The following is a 23,854-nucleotide window of genomic DNA, read 5'->3' on the forward strand; positions in this document are numbered from 1 at the left end:
AATATGGGGCAGTTTATAGTGTTGCATCAAAATAATGTGAAACTTGCAGTTTCATCTGGTTTGACCCAAAAGTATCCCATAATAGCAGATAATGGACCTGATCCTCAGCAGGTATAATGTAGAGTAGTTCCATTAATTTCAATAGGGCCACACCAAATTACGTCAGCTGCCAATCTGGCCCAATATTACTTAGGGAACAGCAATCCTTTTTTTTTTTTTTATCATTTAACGATCTAAACATGCCATACCTTATTGATTTTTATGGGGCAAAAATCTGCCTTCAGTTGCATGAGTGTAATTTCCTAGAAGTCAGTGTGGTTATATAACTGCAACTGAGGGAAGAATTTGACTCAAGGATAACTTTTTAAAAATGTTTCCATTTTCCTTTTAAAACATGGGTATTGATATGCACAGCTGTGAACCTAGAAGTTACTGTACTTAGACTGGAAAGCTCATTTAAATGCAATGCACCTAATGCTTTCCCTCATCTTATAGAAAGATCATTGCTCATGGGGAATGATCTAGAAAAAGGGTAATTTTAGGCATACAAGAGATAGAAAAGCAGAGTGTTTCCTCAGTCTCGCTCTGCTGCGGGTTTTCCTTTCATTAGCTCACGTTGATTGATTGAACTCTAATGGTTTGCGAGATTCAGAAGCTTTTGCAATGTTATAAATGATAAATGTGGAAGAGATTTGTCTGAAGATTTCAGAGAAATTGCACACAATGGCTACAGTGAAACTTCGTAAGTGGAGGGGGGGGGGTCTGTGTGGAGTGAGCACGTCCCAGTGGTCTGAAAACCAGGTTAATTAAGGAGGGATTCTTTTAAATTGTTCTAAGGTCCAGGCAAATATTATCAGACGTATATGTGCCTGTGTGCGGTAGGTCTGCACCAGAAAGGAAGAGCTGGATTCAGGAAAGGGTTAGCAGTTATTGGTGGGCTATTTTTCTGCTACAAAATTTCAGGTGTGTTGCCCTGCCCTGCCTGTTGCCCTGCCCTGCCTGTTCTGCCCATGGATTCCAGGGGATCTGTAGGAACCTAGGGAAATTTATATGGGTGGTCAGCTCTGGGACTCTGGGGCACCTCTCCTATTCCCTTGCAGTGTAGCTCTACTGAAGCCATCTCTACCTATGGTTGCCCCTGGGATCCTCCTTAAAGAGAGCTGTTCCCCACCTTGGAAGGGGCAGTGGAAAAGGTAATACAGCCCAAGGCATAGTTACCTTTGTGTCCTGATCTCCTCAGGGCTGGTGGAGGGTGACAATGAACTCCTTGCTTTCTCCTATCACACACATCCCCAGACCAGTGGAGACAGGGCCTGGGGAAAGGGTTGGAGGCATTGTGTGACTCCACCTTCTCTCCTTCCAAATGGGAAGAGAGTGAATTTCTCACACAAGGGTCTCGTCTGCACACAGCTCAGCAGGGCACATTCAGGCACATTATGTGGTAGGAGAGCTGCTCCACAACTGATACTTCAGCCCTTGCTGTTGGTGCGTCTTTGCTGGTTTATGAAGGGTCCTCAGCAAGGGCTGGGAAACAGGCAATGGCACCATGGGAGAAAGAAATGCTTCCACCTCTCCACCAAGGATGGGGAAAATCTGCATGACTGGTATGATCACAATAGTTGTGGTTATTAATTTGTATTATTGTAGCACCTCGAAGCCCCAGTCCTGGATGAGAAGCCCATTGTCCTAGGTTCTGTACAAAGACAGAAGAAAAAGACGGTCCCTGCCCCAAGGCGCTTACAATCTAAGTATCCGACAAGATGGACGGGAGAGTACAAGGAAACAGTGAGACATTATTGTCTAAATAGGTAAGGCAGGCAAAGCGTGGGGGAAGGAGTAGAACACACAAGCAGAGTGAACAATATGATAGCAACAAACAGCACATTAGTTCCATGATGGGTTTTTTTTTTGGGGGGGTGGACGGGGTGTTACTTAGGAAGGAATCTGCTAACTGGAAAGAAAAGAGATGTGTGGGATAGGCCAGAGAAGGAAAGGATAGATGAGGCAGGTGTGAGTGAACCTGAGGTGAAGAGTAGAAAGGCGCCAGCTAAATTTATGTGGAGGTTCCTTAGAGATTGTTTCTCAGGCCAAGCCCAAAATGCTAAAGCTGATTCTAGTGGAAGCATATTTGTGGGAACAGAATCAATAGTGCAATCGTGGGTTATAACTAACTAATTTTAAGATAGGAGGGCTTATTTCCTACACTAACATAGACGGCAGCATTTGAAGGAGATTAATAGGAACACTGGGAGCTGAAATAGGGACATGCCTTTAAACCACACTGAAATGCTTTGGAGTGATAGAACATCTTTGGGAGACAGCAAGTAATAAATGGTAAAAACAGGAACTGTTCCTCCTGACTAGGAATGGTTGGCAGCTAGGTGGAATAGGCTCAGCATTGTCATTTAGCATAGTGACTGATATTTTGTCAAGTTGTTCCCTAGTGCATAGTCTTTTACGGAATAGGAGCAACAACGCCATTAATTTGTGCTATTTTCACAGTGTCTCTTCCATGGTCTCAGGTGGTGTAGTTAACACAGTTCCTATAATACAAAGTGAAGTGCTGTTAGCAGAGTGTTCTTTTTTGTAAACTCACCCTTACTGCATTGTTTCCCAGCTAGCAGCAGCAGGGCTGCACACTGAGTCAAGAAGCTTCCAGCTTAATCTGAAAGAAGTTGCAAGAGCTATAAAGGGAAACATCCATAAACTTCTTCAGATGCAATGTAGGTTACCAGCCTACCTGGCTTCTAGTGCTGCTTCCTGCTTTGGGGCCAGATTCCTAGCTGGTGTAAATAGGGATTCTCCATGGAAGTCAATTGGGCATTGTCAATTTATACCAGCTGAGAAATCTCTCTTTAAAACAATCAGTATTTGGAATTATCAGGAAAATTTCTCTCCTCTCCCATTTTCTATCCTTCTCTTCCCCCCGCTTCCCCCCTCCCCTTTTTTTAAAAATACTGTTAAACATATAGGGACAATTTTTCAAAACAGCTTTTATGTTCATTCATGAAAAACATACACAGGCATATAGATGAAGGATGGGAAGTGACTCATAGACTCATAGACTTTAAGGTCAGAAGGGACCATTATGATCATCTGGTCTGACCTCCCGCATGATGCAGGCCACAAAGCCGTCCCTACCCTATCCCTTGACTCTGCTGTTGAAGTCCCCAAATCCTGTGGTTTAGAGACTTCAATTAGCAGAGAATCCTCCAGCTAGCGATCCCTGCCCCATGCTGCGGAGGAAGGCGAAAAACCTCCAGGGCCTCTGCCAATCTACCCTGGAGGAAAATTCCTTCCCGACCCCAAATATGGCAATCAGTAAAACCCCGAGCACGTAGGCAAGATTCTCCAGCCTGACCCTCATTAGCCATTATATTATTTACCAACGATGGCACGCTGTTCCTTTGACTAAAATCACGTTATCCCATTAAACCATTCCCTCCATAAACTTATCTAGCTTAATCTTAAAACCAGACAGGTCCTTCACCCCCACCGTTTCCCTCGGAAGGCTGTTCCAATATTTCACCCCCCTGACGGTCAGAAACCTTCATCTAATTTCAAGCCTAAACTTCCCCACGGCCAGTTTATATCCATTCGTTCTCGTGTCCACATTAGTACTGAGCTGGAATAATTCCTCTCCCTCCCTGGTATTTTTCCCTCTGATATATTTAAAGAGAGCAATCATATCTCCCCTCAGCCTTCGTTTAGTCAGGCTAAACAACCCTAGCTCCCCGAGTCTCCTTTCATACGACAGGTTTTCCATTCCTCTGATCATCCTAGTGGCCCTTCTCTGTACCTGTTCCAGTTTGAGTTCATCTTTTTTAAACATGGGAGACCAGAACTGCACACACTACTCCAAATGAGGTCTCACCAGTGCCTTGTACAACGGAAGCAGCACCTCCTTATCCCTACTAGATATATCTCGCCTAATGCATCCCAAGACCGCATTGGCTTTTTTCACCGCCACGTCACATTGTCGACTCATAGTCATCCTGCGGTCCACAAGGACCCCAAGGTCTCTCTCCTCCTCCGTTACTTCCAACTGATGCGTCCCCAGCTTGTAACTAAAATTGTTGTTAATCATCCCTAAATGCATCACCTTACACTTTTCACTATTAAATTTCATCCTATTTCTCTTACTCCAATTCACAAGGTCATTCAAGTCTCCCTGCAGAATATCCCAATCCTCCTCCAAATTGGCAATACCTCCCAGCTTTGTGTCATCCGCAAACTTTATCAGCCCACTCCTACAATTGGTTCCGAGGTCAGTAATAAATAGATTAAATAAAATGGGTCCCAAAACCGAACCTTGAGGGACTCCACTGGTGACCTCCCTCCAACCTGACAGTTCACCCTTCAATACGACCCGCTGCAGTCTCCCCATTAACCAGTTCCTTATCCACCTCTGGATTTTCATATCGATCCCCATCTTTTCCAGTTTAACCAATAATTCCTTGTGCGGTACAGTATCAAACGCCTTACTGAAATCAAGGTATATTAGGTCCACCGCATTTCCCTTATCTAATAAGTCCGTTACTTTCTCAAAGAAGGAGATCAGATTGGTTTGGCACGATCTGCCTTTGGTAAAACCATGTTGTAATTTGTCGCAATTGCCATTGACCTCAAGGTCCTCAACTACTTTCTCCTTCAGAATTTTCTCCAGGACCTTGCACACTACAGATGTTAAACTGACAGGCCTGTAGTTACCCGAGTCACTTTTTTTCCCTTTCTTGAAAATAGGAACCACATTAGCTATTCTCCAGTCCAACGGAACAACCCCCGAGTTTACAGATTCATTAAAAATTATCGCTAAGGGTCCTGCTATTTCTCGCGCCAATTCCTTCAATATTCTCTGATGAAGATCATCCGGTCCGCCCGACTTAGTCCCATTAAGGTGTTCAAGTTTGGTTTCTACCTCGGATACGGTAATCCCCCCTCCTGTATCCCCCTCTGTCACACTGCTAATATTCCTAATCCCTTCATTGGCCTCATTGAACACCGATGCAAAATATTCGTTTAGATATTGTGCCATGCCTAGATTATCCTTAATCTCCTCTCCAGCTATAGTCTTCAGCGGTCCCACTTCTTCTTTGTTTGCTTTCTTCCTATTTATATGGCTGTAAAACCTCTTATTATTGCTTTTAATTCCCTTCGCAAGGTCCAACTCCACACGGCTTTTGGCCTTTCTCACTCCATCTCTACATGCTCTGACCTCACTAAGGTAAGTTTCCTTACTGATCCCTCCACTCTTCCACTCTTTGTACGCTTTCTGTTTTTTCCTAATTGCCCCTTTGAGACGGTCGCTCATCCAGCTCGGTCTAAATCTCTTGCTCACTAACCTTTTTCCCTTTTTCGGGATACAGGTCTCCGACAGCTCATGCAGCTTTAACTTAAAGTAATCCCAGGCATCATCTGCCTTTAGATCCATTAATACGTTTGCCCAATCCACTTCCCTTACCAGTCCTCTTAATTTGTTAAAATTAGCCTTTTTTAAATTATAAACCCTAGTCTTTGATTTAATTCTGTTACTCCTTCCATTTAGTTTAAACCGAATTAGCTCATGATCACTGGAGCCCAAGTTGTCCCCTACAACCACTTCCTCAACGAGGTCCTCACCACTCACCAAAACCAAATCCAAAATGGCCTCCCCCCTCGTCGGTTCCGCTACCACTTGATGAAGGAATTGATCAGCAAGCACATCTAGGAACATCTGAGCCCTATTATTGCTACTAGCATTTGTTCCCCAATCTATATCCGGGAAGTTAAAGTCCCCCATAATTACACAGTTCCTATTAGTATTTACTTCCCTAAATACATTAAATAGTTCTTTATCCATATCCTGGGTTGATCCCGGCGGTCTATAGCACACCCCGAGCACTATCCCTGGAGAGGCTCTAGTAGTTCTTTTACCCAGTGTGAGTATTGCCCAGACGGACTCCGTCTTATCTATTCCATCAACTATTATTTCTTTACAGCTTATCTCATTATTGACATACAATGCCACCCCCCCCACCTTTACCTTTGTTCCAGTCGTTCCTAAACAGCGCATACCCTTCCATACCTGTATTCCAGTCGTGACTGCCGTTCCACCACAAAAAACAGTTTGATTGAACAATGTAGTTTTGCACATAAGATCCGTTATTTTATCTCTTTTAGGGAGAAAAGGTAATGCGGGTGCAGCTATCAATTTACATAAGACTCCCGTCAGGGGATGGATGGAATTAATAGATTTTGAAAGAAGGGTGTTTTAAGAAGTCTCTCAAGGTCCAGGGTCAAATCCTGGTCCATTGATGTCAATGGGAAATTTGCATTCAGCTTCAGTGGGGACAGGATTTCATCCTGTGATTTGAGTCAAGGAGGACCCACTCAAGGAGAGATGATCGAGATGTAGGGGTCTGCATGGAAGAAGACCTAGAAATGAGGGTCAGAGAAAAAACGCCAAGGGCAATTGAAAAGGACAACTGGCTTAACTTTCAAAGGCGATGAGCACCTGCAACTTCAGTGATATTTGTGGGTGTATAACACTTCTAAAACCCAGGCCATCATTGATTATCCAGCAGACAAACCAGACAGCAATATTAGTCAGCATACAAACCATGTTAATTGTATACATCTAATATAGGAGATATAATTATGTAAGAAAAGTTAAAACTCCTAAAAATCAGAGTTGAAAAAACTGAAATACATCTAAATTGTCCTTAAGTTCTCACTCATGAAAATGTTCCTTCTCCAAGGAGCCTTAGAGATCAGCTGCAGTTTTATCCACGTTGCAAGAAGAAGGTACCTTTTAAAAAGTAATAATTAATTTTTAGTGGCACACAGGGAAAAATACAACTTAGGGTGTGTTACTTTACAAATGCTGAACTCCTTCCAGAACTTACCCTGCGTATTGCTCCCTTCGGGGAATGTGAAAGAGAGGGACCCCAGAAATAGATAACATGTTGTTCCAAGGAACAATTTTTCAGTTGCATTTGATTCACCTCTTCACTACAGCAAGAATTCCTGAACCCACTAAAAAGACTACGGTTAGCCATTTAATTCAATCCCCACCCTTAAAGACAAAATATAGAAATATTAGATTATATAGATACCATCCCTTCCTAATTAAGTAACAATCCTCTCTCCATATTTGTAGATATCTATTATGGAGAGAGACTCAAAGCAGATTCTGATTGCTTGAGGTGGCTAAATTAATTATATAAATCCCATGTATTGTCTTTCCTGTACTATCAGCATGTCATCTAATTCTAAACACTTCTGAATCTTTAAGGTTCCTTACAATTATCTCACTGCACCATGGATTGACTACTCATTCCGGTCATCACACTAGCATAAGGAGAGGTTCCCCTCAGGATTCTCACTCGAATATTTGTCACCTAAAGGAACTCAACCAAGATTCAATTGAGCTGTCTCTTCCCATTTGCCTGTAAAAGTCAACCAAGTGCAGCCTGATTAATCTCAGAATCGTGACCCACCTACTTGTTCCTGGCCAAACCCAGTCACGTGTTGCTCCCCTTAAAATGTCTTCGGTCATTCTGTCTTTTTCTTAGACCATCCCAATCTGGTTCCATCTTTCTTCTAGGTATGTCCAGGTCTGGTCTAGCTCCTCTGGGCAACTCTAGTTTCCTGTATGGTTCCCCATTGCAGAAGCTATTTCACCATCATGTTAAGCAAAAGACACCACATTCCACTTTCTAGTGAAAACACTTAAAGAAGGTCTGACTGAAGGATTCCATTTTCTTGCAACCCTTTTTAAAATATAATTTGGGTAACATCAAAACCTCACGAGACACTACAAGGCAGATTAAACAGAAGTAACCCATTTCCAAGCTTGTGAAAATTTTGGCCCTTTTGTCTGTAACCATTGTAGCGTATGACTGGCCATTAAACAAATAATACAGAACAATAAATGTCGGAGCATAAATGTTCATAAGTCTATTAACTTTTTGTTCTTTAAATTATGGTCAGATTAAGTTCAGGGCTGGGGAGCAAAGCTGCCAATCCTGACTTGTTAAAAAAGGAGAGTTGCAGGAGTCATGGGCACTTATTTACATACCTAACTACTGTACAAATATTTTAGGCACCTAAATTAGAAAATTTTGGCCTAGAACATCTCAAACTAGACTAGAGGAGGGATTTTCAGCAGTGCACATGTAAATCACACACCTTCTGGGTGTGGTTTTCTGTCCCATCTAGTGGCACCAAGACCACATAGAGAGAGATTAACGAGTTTACTCTACAGCAGGGTCGGGCAAACTTTTGGCCCTGAGGGCTGCATCGGGTTTCGGAAATTGTATGGAGAGCCAGTTAGGGGAGAGGGTCGTGGCCCAGCCCCCACCTCCTATCTGCCCCCCCCCCAGGGACTCCTGCCCCATCCAACCCACCCTGTTCCCTGATGCCCGCCCCCAGGACCCCTGTCCCATCCACACACACCCGCTCCCTGTCCCCTGACCGCCCCCAGACCCCCGCCACCCCATCCAACCCCTCCTCTCATTCCTGATGTCCCCCCCCGGGACCCCTGCCCCATCCAACCACCCCTTCTCCCTGTCCCCTGACTGCCCCCGGAACCCCCGCCCCTGACTACCCCCTGCTTCCCTATCCACCCCCCCTCCTTCCTGACTTCCCCCCAGGGACCCCTGCCCCCATTCAACCTTCTGTTCCCCCCCGACCGCCCTGACCCCTATCCACTCCCCCGCCCCCTGACCACCACCCCGAACTCCCCTGCCCTCTATCCAACCCTGCTGCTCCCTGCCCCCTTACCGCGCTGCCTGGAGCACTGGTGGCTGGCGGCGCTACAGCCGGGCCACGCCGCTGCCGCCGCCACCCCCACCACCATGCAGCACAGAGCACTGGGGCAGGCCAGGCTCTGCAACTGTGCTGTCCCGGGAGCTCACAGCTCTGCTGCCCAGAGCGTTGCGCCAGCAGCGAAGCAAGCGAGCTGAGGCTGCGTGGGAGGAGGGACAGCAGGGGAGGAGCCGGGGGGCTAGCCTCCTGGGCCAGGAGCTTGGAGACCGGGCAGGACGGTCCCGCAGGCCAGATGTGGCCCGCAGGCCGTAGTTTGCCCACTCCTGCTCTACAGCCTTAGCTAACAGCCACTTGGCTTTTAGCTCATGCAGTAGAGGTTCATGCACTAAACTTCAGAGGTCCTGGTTCAGTCCCGCCCACCGGCGACCGGGGTCTGTTGGCTTTACACTCAGCTTTGGTCTAACTCTGTTCCTTTCAAGGTCAATGAGAGTTTTGTCATTTGGTTTCAATGGAAACAGAATTAAGGCTCCCATTAACCCAAGACATTGAATTAGCCATGTATATTTCAGTTGGTGGAGAAACAGCTTTAAAGGCCTATTTTAAAACTAATCCTAAATCCTTTGACTTCAAGGAGATTAAAGAACTAAAATAACTAGAGCTGGTGGGGGACGGAAGCTCTGATTCACAAAGGATTTTGAGATTTTAAAATTTGTTTTTATTTAGAATTGGAAAGAAACCTGAACACTTGAAAATTCTTTGCCAAGGAAAATCTTGGAAATTTGATCCAAAACAAAAAAATCTAAATGCTTGGTTTAATGAAACCTGAATGTTTTGTTTAGATGTATATTTCATAATACAGAATACATTTTTAAAAAAAACTTCCATGCTAAAACCCATTTCAAAATGAAAAATCAAAACCTGTCACTCCAAAATGTTGAAATGGGATGTTTCAATTTTTCTCTAAAACAAAATTTTGGCAAACTTGATGGACTGTGCTTGCTTGAGGGACTTTTTCTATTTTGATGGACTGTGCTTTCCAGCGGAAACCGGTTCTGTCTATTTTTCCAACCATTTCTAAAAATAGCCTTGCACCAACTGCCTGCAGTTCAACACTTATTGATCATAATTCTGTGTGTCCTTTGCTTTTCTTTGGTGAAGATAAAAATAGATTTTCTACACAACGATCTCATTAGGTGGTCACATATGTATAGGCTAAATTACATTATTCATCATCTAAATTGGATCATTCTCTGCAGTATCTCTTTCGAGCTAGTGGGTTTTCAGTGTGGGGACCTTTCAGCACAGTGCCTAAGCAATACCATCTATTACTGTCTAGCAGTCATCCCAGTTCTAGCGTATGAAGCTGTTACAGTGCTGAGCAGGGAAGAGTAAAGAGGCTTTTTTACACCACATGAGCATATTTCTATAAAAATCCACTGTTCAGCTCCTAATCCTCTACATCAAAGTCTTTGTTCAAGTCTCCAGTCTTAACAATACCATTAGAGATATGAGTTTAAAAAAAAAAGTCTTTCTACTTCCTCCTAAGGTTTCTAATAATCAGTGCACACAAGTTAACCTCCCTGTTTATCATAACAGAATGGGGAGAGGGAAGCAAAGGAAAAGATTAAACATTAATAATAGAGAAAAAAATCCCTCCCTGTGGATCACTGTTTTGCACATGTGAGCATTTATAGTAGGTGCAGATGAGATTAGATAATGGGAGAGAGACAAAATCATATTTAAAATTGAACTGCCCCTAAATTTGGGAGTGTTCAGATCTGAAGGTTTGGTTCAGTCCCTTAGAGCAAAATCCTCAGCTGGTGTTCCCAGAGGTAGCTCCATTGACTTTAGTTGAGGAAGGCTGGTTTACAACAGCTGAGAATCTAGCTCACAGGGGCTAGCGGTAATGTTCTTGTATGTGATAAAATCCAGGGATTTGATGTTGGCCCATTTCTAGCGGACATGGAGTGCAATAGATGTGGATCATTTTATTATTATTATTATTATTATTTATTTATTCTCATAGTGTAAAGCATTATAAAGTCACATCACAATGAACAGTAAACACACCACACAGGAGTCACTGGCCAGCAATCTTCTTCCCAGTCTTCTCACAGCATTGAGAAGCATGCCACGCTGCATCCCAACCAGTCAGCCACATCATCAAACCACACTCACCGTGGGTGGGTGCCCCTGGCACCAGTCCCTGCAAAACTTGCTTCAGCAATCTTCTGCCACGTAGCCAACCCACAAACATAAGTTTTCTTTGTCTGCTCATCTTGATGATATTAGGTATCACTCCAATTATTCTGTAAATCCAGTCAATTACCTCCTCTTTAGTCGTGTGTGAGGTATAGCTAGCATGCAGCAATTGCCTGTAACATTTCAATTTGAAAACCGAAAGCCTCTTAATGTTCTGTTTCCTGCATGTCCATGTCTCCCATGCATATGCCAAGATGCTGAAGACAAGAGACTGCAGCAAAACCATTTTATACTTCATAGTAATACTTTACTTCTCCAAATGTGTCTGAGTGTCACCAGAGAAGCAGCTGCAAGTCCAATTCAGTGTCTGATCTCTAAATGATATTTAGCATCCCTTGTAGTCATGCTACCCAGTCTGCACAGGAGGAATATAGCAATCACCTAGTGTTCTAATGAACCCATGTGTAAAGATACAAAAATAATCCAGTTTTTAGGCTATATATGAAGCATAAATCTAACAATTCTTCCTTCTAAACAATAACTTCTGTAGCAGTTCAAAATTACAGATGCTCTATGCTTTTTTGTTCTTTTTTTAATAAAATGCTTTTAGTCCAAGCCCATTCATAATCTTGTTTTACAAATAGTGTCATTGGACTTATTACTACTTTGCTGAGAGAGGACAGTATGTGTGCAGGAATGTTGCACTGCCTTGGTTCCGTCACTTTATACTTGACACAGAACAAACAGCTCTGCCTATATTATCGATGCTAAAGTGTTAATGTTGCAGCCAGCTGTTCCATGACACCTATGTAATCTTAGCCAAATGAAATGTAATGTGGATAAATGTAAAGTAATGCACATTGGAAAAAATAACCCCAACTATACACACAATATGATGGGGGCTAATTTAGCTACAACTAATCAGGAAAGAGATCTTGGAGTCATCGTGGATAGTTCTCTGAAGACCTCCACGTAGTGTGCAGCCAAAAAAGCAAACAGGATGTTAGGAATCATTAAAAAAGGGATAGAGAATAAGATGGAGAATATCTTATTGCCCTTATATAAATCCATGGTACGCCCACATCTTGAATACTGCGTATAGATGTGGTCTCCTCATCTCAAAAAGGATATACTGGCATTAGAAAAGATTCAGAGAAGAGCAACTAAAATGATTAGGGGTTTGGAACGGGTCCCATATGAGGAGAGATTAAAGAGGCTAGGACTTTTCAGCTTGGAAAAGTGGAGACTAAGGGGGGGATATGATAGAGGTATATAAAATCATGAGTGGTGTGGAGAAAGTGAATAAGGAAAAGTTATTTACTTGTTCCCATAGTATAAGAACTAGGGGCCACCAAATGAAATTAATAGGCAGCAGGTTTAAATCAAATAAAAGGAAGTTCTTCTTCACACAGCGCACAGTCAACCTGTGGAACTCCTTTCCTGAGGAGGTTGTGAAGGCTAGGACTATAACAAGGTTTAAAAGAGAACTAGATAAATTCATGGAGGTTAAGTCCATTAATGGCTATTAGCCAGGATGGGTAGGGAATGGTATCCTTAGCCTCTGTTTGTCAGAGGGTGGAGATGGATGGCAGGAGAGAGATCACTTGATTATTACCTGTTAGGTTCACTCCCTCTGGGGCACCTGGCATTGGCCACTGTCGGTAGACAGGATACTGGGCTGGATGGACCTTTGGTCTGACCCAGTATGGTCTTATGTTCTTATGTACCTTTGAAAGAAGACATTTTGATGACCAAAATCAGGGGTGGTTGTTACTATATTATCTGCCAGCTGAACTGAACTGATAAGACTGTACTAAAGGCAGACAAGGCATGTTTAATTGCAAGCAAAAAAAAAAAACTGGCCACCTGATGCTATTTGTAATACTGTTTCCTATGATGGTGCAATGGCTGTCTACTGAGAAGTGCTTGCAACCTCATTACTTAGAAACATGGGAGTGCTCATACTGAAGCAAACTGCTGGGCTTTCTGGTTTGGTATCCTGTTTCCAGCAGTGGCCAATAGCTAATACTTCAGAGGATAGTCCAAACAAGGATCCCACAATACACTTGGCCAACTGTGCCACATTTAAAATATAATCACCGCCACAATGGTACTCAGTGGTAAATTTGTTGCTGATCTCATCAGACAGGCAAAGGACCGAACAGGCAAAGAAATCCAGCTACTGTTTGATTCCTAGAGAAGTACCCCCAGAACAGGGTTGAAGCACACAGGCATGGGGGCTGATGCAACTTGTACTGAAGCTGCCCATGCTGTAATTTTTCTATCTATTTTAAGGTTTCTATGACGCCCAACAGTCTAAGCATTTCCTAGATTTGAGTCTCCTACTCCTCTATATTCTGAATATAAGAGATTGGGATTGTCCAGGGCCTGCTTCTCTACTGCCTTGCACCTTAGGTAGTTATTTTGTACACCTGCGCAAAGTCTGTGCAAAATGTTAACATTCTGATCTGTCAGCATTTTATACCCACTTTGCACTGGTGTACATAACTGCACAGGGTACAAGGCAGTGAAGAATCAGGCCTGTAATTTTCTCCCCTTCTCCTCCGTCCCCTCCCCATTAATAATCAGAAGATGTTGGTCTCCTAGTATGTCAATCTAAAACCCTTTTATAAATGCTGAATTCATTTGTTTTAATTTTTATGTTAATGTAAATAGATTCCATACCAGTTCCTTTAAAAGAGCATTAAATGTCTGTCAGGAGGTTCGTGTCTGAATGGCATAGAATAGGGAAGTTGGGGAAGATTTTCAGCTACACTGAGTTCAGACTTAGGCCTGGCCTATTAAAAGCTAGGCTGACATAGCTAAATCGCTCAGGGATGTTAAAAATCCACACCCCTGACCACCATAGGTATGCTGACCTCGCCCCCGGTGCAGCTGCAGCAGTATCAATGGAAGAATGCTTCTGTCGCCATAACTACTGTCATTTGAGGAGGTAGTGTTCCTACACCCACAGAAATACCCCTTCCATCAGCATGCACTGCATCTACACCATGGGGTTATGCTGGTGTAGCTACGGCAATGCAGCTCTGCTGATATAATCTCCATAGTGTAGATAGACCCTTAGTGCAGTCAAAGGAAGTGGGGAGAAATGTGCCTCTAAAGGTGGGTCTACACTGCAACAAAAAAATCCTGCAGCAGCAAGTTTCTGAGCCCAGGTCAACTGACTCAGGCTCGTGGGGTTGCACTACAGGGCTAAAAGTAGTGGTGTAGATGTTCCTGCTTGGGCTGGAGCCCAGACTCTGAAACCCAGTGAGCCTCAGCTCCAGCCCAAGCCAGCACATCTACACGGCTATTTTTAGCCCTGTAGCACAAGCCCGAGTCAGTTGACCTGAGCTCTGAGACTCACTGCTACAGGATTTTTTTTTGTTGGCAGTGTAGACACACCCTGTGCAACCATTTCACTCCCCCATTCTTGGACTGTCTGGGAGCTGAAACAGCCCGGGTGTAGTTTAGAACAATCTTTGGGCTGCTCCAAACTATGCTAGCTGCAGTAGTCCTTCAGGAAGCATTTTGCCAGCCGGCGTTCAGTGGATCACAATGCACTGCTCCTCTATGCTCCCCATCCCTGCCCCTAATTCTCCCTCTATGTGGAGGGAAGAGCAGATGGCATGGAGCCATCTATACTGGCTTTTCATCACCCAAGGATCCCCCAGTCAGGGGAATTCTTGGCTGTGACTTTACAGCTGCTTCATGCAGTTAAGCAGCCACAGTTGGGGGTTGAGAATCTCTTACGTTTATTCATTAAAATTCCTTTCCCTGCTCCAGAATCTATACTCATCTTCTCATTAGAGAATCTGCTTGGTTGCCTTTCATTTAGTGCCATACGGTAGTACCTCGCATATCAGGCAAGAACCTTCATCCCAAGAATGATCAACATGGCCAACTTTTTCAAGAATGACTGGGAAAGAGAGGATTTGTAGGTTTATTTAATGGGATTGCTCCATTTTATTATACTTGATATTTGATTTTTGATAAATCACTATTGATGGGGGGAGGGGAGAGGCATTTTTAAGATTTGAGCTTTGAATCATCTTTCCCAGGCTAATTGTCAAGTAACTGGCAGATCAGTCATGGCTGACAAGTGAGTAATTGGGAGAAGGAAGGGAGTGCAGCAGGTGTTGGTACTAATTTGGTAAAACAAAAAGAATTGAGTACCGAGTGTGGCATGAGAGTCACTCTCACATTCATGACGTTACATGCTTTTAATATAAAATGTGTGCATGATTTTACAATACTTGGAGCATTAAGTATTACTCAGCTTCTTTAAAGGATCTCATGTTTATTTTAGAGAGGAACGGCAAATCTTTTTATACAAGACATGTTTGAGCTCCCTAACCATTAACAGAACACAGGTATAGGCTTCAAACTGAGAAGTATGTGCTGGAAATACTCCTGGGTGAGGAGGAAAATTGCTCTGTTGGGCTGGGAGATGCACCCTCTGTGGAATGACCCAATGTGGTGCCCCAAAACTGCCTGGAATCCAAGGCCATCCACAGAGTGGCCCATGTATCTCCACCAACATCATCCTGGCAGGATCTCCCATGCCCACAGCTGACCTGAGTCCCCTGAATGGAGAGGGCCTGCAGTTTGCTGTGTAGTTGTAGCTGCGATGGTCCCAGGATATCAGAGAGACAAGGTGGGTGAGGTAAGATCTTTCATTGGACCAACTTCAGTTGGTGAGACAGACAAGCTTTTAAGCTTACATAGAGCTCTTCTTCAGGCCTGGATCTAGGTTACCATTATTTTTAAACTTGTCTCCACAGGGCTAGAAGGAGAGACAATGACCTGTCCTCAGATCTGACCAGTTCTTGCCTAATGGGCCCCGCTATTGGCCCATTCCGACCTCAGGTACTCTCTGAAGGGATGGTGCCATGGAACACCTGGCCCTCATATTCCATGCAGGAGGGGTGAGGTCCACACATGGATGGAGGGCCCCAAGGCTCAGAGAGGCACAGTCTAGGACTCCGCTTGAATTTTTTAAAATACAGAATTTGAAATTTGCTTCCCTGCCAAATTCTCTTCTGTGAGTTCTGTGTCCTCTGCCTCCCACTCCCCCCCGCCCCCCAGTCTTAGCTTCATTGCAGCCCTTAACGAGTGACCCAAGGGCGTTTTTGATGGCTGTAATGGCATTAACTACAACAGGGCAAACAAAGAATTCTGTTCGCAGGTACAGTTCTGCTCCGAAGGGACTGTACAAAGAGCTTCCATAGGGTCCATGTTGATTGGCTGGTAATGATTTTGGTACCCAAGATGCTCCATTTAAAAGTAAAAAGCTTTCCCCCCCCCCCCCCCCTGAGAGCCCTGAAAATTCACCTGGGGATTCAAAGTAAGGCTGAGGGCTTTTTCCCTGCCCCCTGCATCATTACAAAGAATAAGAAGTCCACAGGCCTAATTCTGCACTCCCTTAAACCTGTACAACTCCATTGTCTTCAAATTCTACCTTCATTTACACCTGTGGAAACCCCCAGTGAATTACCTGGAGCAGTATATGGCCCTGCAACAGAACCTTAGTTAACAATCCTGTGGCTGAGGCATGGGCCACCACAGAATCCAGTTCACTGTCCCATAGTGACAGGGAGTGGAAAGCAGTCAAAATGTATCTATCTCTCTAAGTTCAGCGGATCCACCTCTGAATATATCAGGGTAGCAAATCAGCCAAGTTAGAAATTACCATCCTTACCACTTTTACCAGTTGCCACTTATCAGGGTAGAACCACGGATTAAAGGAGAAACTACTTTTCAAAGTAGTTTATTAATATTGAAGGGTCATATGCTCCCCTATAATTGAAGGGGCTCACCCCACAACATGGTAAGCCTGTCTGCCAGGAGCCGAGCACTCTCAAATCCTATTGATTGTAAGGCACTTGGCCCGTAAATCAGTGTGGAAAGGAGGTGAGACATGTCCCACAATAACGCTGCATGAATAAAAGCAAAAATGCCCCATAGAATCCCCTTTAAAGAACATGCTATACACACAACCTTGTGTGCAAGGGCACAGAGGATGAAACAGCGAGTAAGTGGTTTTGTAAACGTACTGAGCCAAATCCTCAGCAGGTGTAAGTCAGAAAGGCAATGCAGCGACACTTTTTTTACACACCCGGAGTATCTGGTCCACTAACTAAGTGAAAGTCCCCAGCACTGGCTCATCCCCCAAAGGGTCCTGGTGTGGCAACACCATTCTCAGCTGTGTGGAGAGATATTTCCCACGGGTTCACTGGACACCACCATTTAGGTACTCATCTAGCATTATCACCGTGGCAACCTCCACCTGTAGGAATTGTGCAGCTCACGGATGCTTCATTTGACCTTTCAACAGCTGCTGCCATGCTCGATTCCATGTGCCTCACTCAGGACAATGCTGTTTTGCCTACATTTTCTATTCACCCAGGGGCATGTGATACCGGGGTGGGGGAGGGGGGGGTTCTGTGTGCCTGGCATGTCCCCTTTTAGCAAGAAGTTTGGGAGGAAACTTCCTGGTCTAAAAGTGCCAGCTTGCTTTGGTTTGTAATGTCCCTATTTGGTGGGGATGTTTTCCTCTTTGTTTCTGGAATCCCCCTAACGCACACACTATACGATTTACAAGAACATAAATGAGCGGCTGCATTTCTTCAAACGGTGCCTCGCTCCCGTATCTGGAGCCTTACTAAAAGGTAAAACAGCTCCTCCAAGCCTCGTGTGCAGTTGCGTGCGTGTGTGAGTGCATTACTTTCTTTCACTACTATGACAGCACATGCTCCTGCAAAGCCGTTCAAGGCATTAGAAATACAACTCCTCCCTCCAGTGCCCCATGTGTGTGAGCAGCTCAGGCTTTCTGCTTCAGCTCACTCCCATTTGATCACTGGGCTGACAGTCACGACTCTGTTTCTACACCTCCAGGCTTCACTCTGAGGGAAGAAGGAGCAAGAAAAACACAGAAGCAGACACACAACTGACCCACAGAACCATCAATAACTTACTTCCCTTGCAGCAGAATTACAGTGGGAGGGGAAGGGAGGGAGGAAGAGGAGAAGAAAAAGAAAATCCAGAGAATTCTAGCCTTCACATATAGCCAAACTGAGAATGAGAGGAGTGTGTTTGCTCTGCAGGAACGGAGAAGAAAGAACAAATTAAATAAACAAAAGCAGGAGAGAACTGGAGCTCTCTTCCCGATAGCAACAGTATTATTTTAGAGGTAAAATGATTCCTCCAAGCAACACTACTGAAGTCAGTGTCGATAATGTGGAAAAAGAAAATGAACTGGAGAACACAGATCAACCCCCCTCTCCAGCATCTACTACCAGCCAGGAATCAAAGGTATTTAATCCATTTGGTATATAAAAAAAGCAGATTTTTACTCTGTGCTGGAGGTATATTTTTTTTACGTTGAAATTCTGAACGAGGATTTAAAATAGTGATTTATTATTGTTATGGCTTATAATGTTCTAACCCTATTACATGTTTATAATGGCCAGACTTCAGAACTCCTGCCATTCATCTGGGTGACCCCTAGAGTTTGAATTGAGGGGGAGAAATGGTTTTGAGATTTCTTTTTCTTAAAGGGGAGGGGGAATCAATCCCTTTCAATAGACTTTTTAATACTTGGCATGAGAATAGGTCCAAGGTGTTCACTTGTTCATGGCTGGAATGACTGAATGTGTTGCAGGTTCAGGAAACAGTCGTGGGTTATTTCCTGACAGATGCTTCAGGGAACTTGGGCATTCCCTTTTAAATACATCAGTATTTGAAATAGGGCCTGAGTGGTCATTTTGGTGCAAGAATTCCTACCCTAAGAAAACCCATAAGAGAGGGTTTTCTTCCCCCAGCTTCTTTTTAAATATCTGGCTCAACTTACCTTGCTAAAAAAAAAAAAAAAACAGCCACTCATCTGTAATTTCTGTGCTCTTAAATGTTTCATGGATGTACTTGCGAAAAGTTTCTAGCTCGATCTGTGTATAATTAGGAAGAGAAAAGTATATGAAACAAAGCAGATTTCCAAATGGTGCTCTTCTGCACCATTTATCTCACAGTTTATTTTTTTATTGGTATTTCAGTTGTGCCTGGGAGCCTCAGGCATGGCCTCATTGTGCTGGGTGCTGTACAAAAAACAGCACAAAAAGATGGTCTCTGACCCTAACTGCTTATGTCTGGATAGATATTTAGAAACCACAGGACCTAATGGCAGTTTAGCTCAGGGGTGGACAAACGTTTTGGCCCAAGGGCCACATCTGGGTATGGAAATTGCATGGCGGGGCACGAAATTGGGGGTTGGGGTATGAGAGGAGGTGAGGGCTCCAGCTGGAGGTGAAAGGCTCTGGGGTGGAGCCAGAAATGAGGAGTTCAGGGTGTGGGAGGGGGCTCCGGGCTGGGGTAGGAGGTTGGGCTGCAGATGGGGGTGAGACTCCAGCTAGGAGTGTGGGCTCTGGGATGGGGCTGGGAATGACAGGTTGGGGGTGCAGGAGGATGCTCCAGGCTGGGATCGAGGGGTTCAGAGGGCAGGAGGGGGATCAGGGCTGGGGCAGGGCGTTGGGACGCGGGAGGAGGTCAGGCTCCGGTTGGTGCTTATCTCAAGCAGCTCCTGGAAGCAGTGGCATGTCCCCCCTCCGGCTCCTACGTGGAGGCGCGGCCAGGTTGCTTCCATTAGCCACAGTTCCCGGCCAATGGGAGCTGTGGTGGCAGAGCTTGGGGCGGGGGCAGCATGTGGAGCCCCTGGCTGCCCCTATGTGTCGGAGGTTCACATAGCTGGATGCTGCTGCTTCCAGGAACTGCACAGAGCCACAGCACACACAGAGCAGAGCAAGCCCCCGACCCCCCTCCCTGGCGGGAGCTCGAGGGCCAGATTAAAACATCTGAAGGGCTGGATGCAGCCCCCGGGCTGTAGTTTGCCCACTCCTGGTTTAGCTGATAAGGGGCACATTGTATCTGGATTTAAGTCAAATGGTTGCTTTAGCCCACAGTATACATATATTCTAGTATATCACAGAATTCCACAATAACGAACTAAGCACTGTAGTAACAGTATAGTAAGCCGCAGTTCTTTCACAGGTACCGGCTTCCTCCGGGCCCCGGGGATGCTCAACCCTCTGCTCCACACCAGGCTCTGCCCCCACCCCTCCCCGCAAACCCTCACCCCCGCCTCTTCCCGTCCATGTTCTGTCCCCACTTCACCCCCACCCTGCCTCTTCCCACCCAGTTCCACCTCCTTCCCTGAGCGCTCCCCATCCCCGCTCCTCCCCCTCCCTCCCAGTGCCTCCTGTATGCCGCAGAACAGCTGATTGCGGTGGGTGGGAGGTGCTGGGAGGGAGGGGGAGGAGTTGATCGGTGGGACACCGGTGAACGGGAGGTGCCGGGGGGGCTGGCTGCTGATGGGTGCTAAGCACCCACTATTTTTTTCTGTGGGTGCACCCATAGAGTCAGCACCTATGCTTTAGGCCATGCTGAGAGTGTTCTTTGGTACCACAAGGAAGAGAATTAGAGAATTCTTTAAGTAAAGGCGCACCTTTATATTTAAAAGAAAAAACCCTGCACCATAAGTATTCTGCAATAATGACTCAATACTATTGTGAACTGTAGGGCTTTGGGACATCACTGTAGAACACAGACACATTTTTAGAGGAGATGAAAAAAGAGACAGTTATTCACTGAGGGCCCAGCTCCACCAGGACCTACCTGGTAGGTATTGAGCAACCTTGTCTCCCAGACAAGTCCGTGGGAATTGAAAGTGCCTCACAGGAGACACTCAGCACTCTACCCCATGGACAGATGAGGTGCATGAAGGTGTGTGCTGGGCCATGGCTCCTTGGTGCTGTATGATACTGTCCCCAAGCAAAAAGTTATAAAACTTTAGGTTCCATTCATCTAATCAGACGTTGCTACTACTTTGTGCATGAAGTGCTTCTTGGATAAGTTAAAAATGCTTTCTGCACAGCAAAAATGGACTAATTTTAATCCTACAATCAGATCAAGCAAAATATTACCTGTAAAATTATTCGTCTCCTGGTCATACATCCATACTACTCCCAGTAATGCCAATGGGAGTTAGGCTCATCTGGCAAGAGGTCATGATACTGCTAAATGACTTATAGTCGAACAATAATCATTAGCTTTGCCAGTCTCACACCACATGTGAACAAGCAAAAGGCCTGGATGTCTGTGCAGTTTTGATCAGTCAATGCTATTATTTGCATATAAAAACTTCAACACATGTAATGTGTATATTTATGTTTTGAGTATTTATTTTATATGCAATCAGAAAGGACATTGTATTCTCCATTGTATAGAAAAAGCCACTTTAAAGATGAACAAGGAGCTCTTCAACAGTATAAAAACTTCTGAGGAATAAAGACTCATGGGGCCATATTTCAGAAAGCTGGCTTGAAATGTGCATACACAAACTGTTGTATTCCAAAAGTTGACAGCCAAGCAATACTGCAATACCTGACTAGCATGTTTTGAGATGCACAATTTCAGGCTAACAGAAAAGCAGCTGAAATTTGGAGGGATCTAGTAGGCAGGAAGTGAGTGGTTGGTGAAAATCTAACTTTGTTGCCATGCAGATTTGTGCAAGTGTCTTCAAAGATGTTTATCGGGCATTTCTAATTGGACAGCCTCTCATAATTGAATCACATTCCTTATATGGAAGTATATCCCACTTAATAGTAAACTGCAATGCCATGTAAAAATATCAAGTAATCCTCACAAACCCTGCATTGGCTGGGTAAGTATTGTGAACTCCATTTTACAGATGAGGAAACTGATACACAGAAAGGAAAGTACAAGATTCTGATACCCTCACTCATACTGACTAGCACCTTAATGATTGGTTTCAGTGGAACTGCTCACAGAGTAAGGTACAATTCAGCATGGGTAAGTGTATTTGAATCAAACCGTAAATGATATGTTCAAGGACACACAGCTGGAGATGCATTTAAATGAGGTCTGAATGTTGCCCAGAAAATTCAGGAGAATCTAACTCCCAGCACCACACTCAGGCTACGTCTACACTATGGGGACTATAGAGGCATAGCTATGACATCGTATAAACCCCTAGTGCAGATGCAGTTTACACTGACGGACAGGGTTTTTCTGTTGGTATAAGAACACCACCATCGCGAGCAGTGGTAGCTAGGTCAGTGCAAATATTCTTCCATTGATTTTGCTGCATCTACACCTGTTGGATCCATTGATTTAGCTACATTTACACCTGTTGGATTTTTCACACCCCCTAAGCAGTGTAGCAGTGTCAACCTAAATTTTAAATGTAGATCAAGCCTCATTCCTCTCAACCATGCTGTCAATGATCCTTTACGCTTTGGGTCATTGCATTTGAATACATGAAACATTGTATAGCCCCTAATATAAACCAACAAACATGTACATAGAACATACAACTTTATGTTAAGGAATTCCGTAATATGTTTGCTTTACTCTATATAAACACAAGTTTTCAGATTATCTGCCCTTAATTTAATGTATGAGGTACCTGAGGGAACAGTATACTGTAGATATTGTTATTTCAGATGTGTATTCAAAGGGCAATAAATATAACTAGGCCTGCTTGTAACAGAATATAAATTCCTGCTGTGTTCAAAAATCTGCAGCTTGAATGGTTAGAAATACTGTGATAATAATAGTAATTTATTAGGTATTACAAGCATTTATTTGGCACCTAAGTACAACGGAAATGGGTGCTTTAGATATATAATAAGAAGAACCTTAAATGGGTTCAAAATTAATAATAATTTGTAATAATTATAAATTATACTATGTACATAATTATACTATGTTTGTAAATTATGGCTCCTGTGTATTTGACCCCGCAGATCTAGTGAGAAGGAAAAGGCCAGGTTTTGTAGGGTCCTCTAGTTCCGCACCTAAAAAAAAGGAAGGAATTGACTAATGTATTCTGTAAGAGAATTTATTTCTCTGGGATCTTGTCATTTGCAGGGGTGCTGGAACAATGTGTACAGTGGGGGTGCTGAGAGCCATTTAACCAAACTGTAGACCCTGCATATGATGGAAACCACTTCAAGATGGGGGTGTAGCAGCACCCCCAGAACCTCTAGTTCCAGCCCTTATGGTTACTTGTGCCTTTTAGGCCCCTTTGGATAAATCCTATAGAAGGTAATAGAAAATTATAACATTTCAATTTTTGCACCATGTTATTGAATTCAATAAAGAATTCTAATCCCTGCTATAATGTTTGATAGGATGATTAAATGCTATAGATTTTTTTTAGAGTTATTGATATAGACACTGATTAGTTCTGTCCCTATTGAATTCAGTGGAACTTTCCTAACTGAATCCTACATCTACAAATGTAGAAAACTGAATCCACATCTTGACTTCTACTATGATTAGTCAAGTTTTCTACACTGTTCAAGTTTCATTCTTTCATAGGTATGCCCATTTCCATCCACTTTTGTAAAGTACAGGTCTGTTATGAGAGTCACACACCTTTGAATGTGCTCCGTAGCTGAAATATTTGCATAACAACTCCAAATTGACTTGCACATTGAACCGCTGGCATTGTGGAGATCTAGGTGTTTGGAATATCTAAGAATTGTTGCTTTGAATAGCTAGTGCTTTAAATCAATTTGGCATTGGGCTAAAGAGTCAGAGAAGTACAAGTGATTTACACAGGCCAAAACTACTGTCTACTGCGTAGCCAGAGACTAGCTCACAGGTAAATAAAGACCATTCTCTCCCAGGTTAGTGACCGCAATTAAAGATGTACAGCACATTTATGCACTGTCTATGTATCAGCATAACTGACATGTAATGGAAGATACTAAAAATCTACCTTTTTAGTACAATGAATCTTCCAGAGAGGGATCTGGTCTTCGTACCGGTTTCTACAGTAGCATCCAGAACCCACCTACCACACGGTGGGCCACATACAAGTAAT

At 44.0% G+C, this 23,854-nt stretch overlaps 1 protein-coding gene across 4 annotated transcripts in view; it reads left to right on the top strand.

Moving 5' to 3' along the window:
* The window catches only part of STAC (SH3 and cysteine rich domain), a 196,331-nt gene that overhangs the window by 70,820 nt on the left and 101,657 nt on the right, over positions 1-23,854 (top strand). Inside the window, exons 2-3 of one of the 4 annotated variants that reach the window (XM_065583682.1) lie at positions 1,648-1,808; positions 18,057-18,264. The exons of 1 other annotated variant lie outside the window; for it this stretch is intronic. In XM_065583682.1, coding sequence (XP_065439754.1) covers positions 18,148-18,264 — 117 coding nt within the window. In that variant the 5' untranslated portion in view covers positions 1,648-1,808; positions 18,057-18,147. Of the gene's footprint in view, positions 1-1,647; positions 1,809-17,847; positions 18,265-23,854 lie in introns of all 4 variants that reach the window. 2 more of the 4 variants (XM_065583681.1, XM_065583680.1) reach the window with 2 other exon arrangements.

This window comes from Chrysemys picta, chromosome 2 (assembly GCF_011386835.1).
Source record: "Chrysemys picta bellii isolate R12L10 chromosome 2, ASM1138683v2, whole genome shotgun sequence".
NCBI lineage: Eukaryota > Metazoa > Chordata > Testudines > Emydidae > Chrysemys > Chrysemys picta.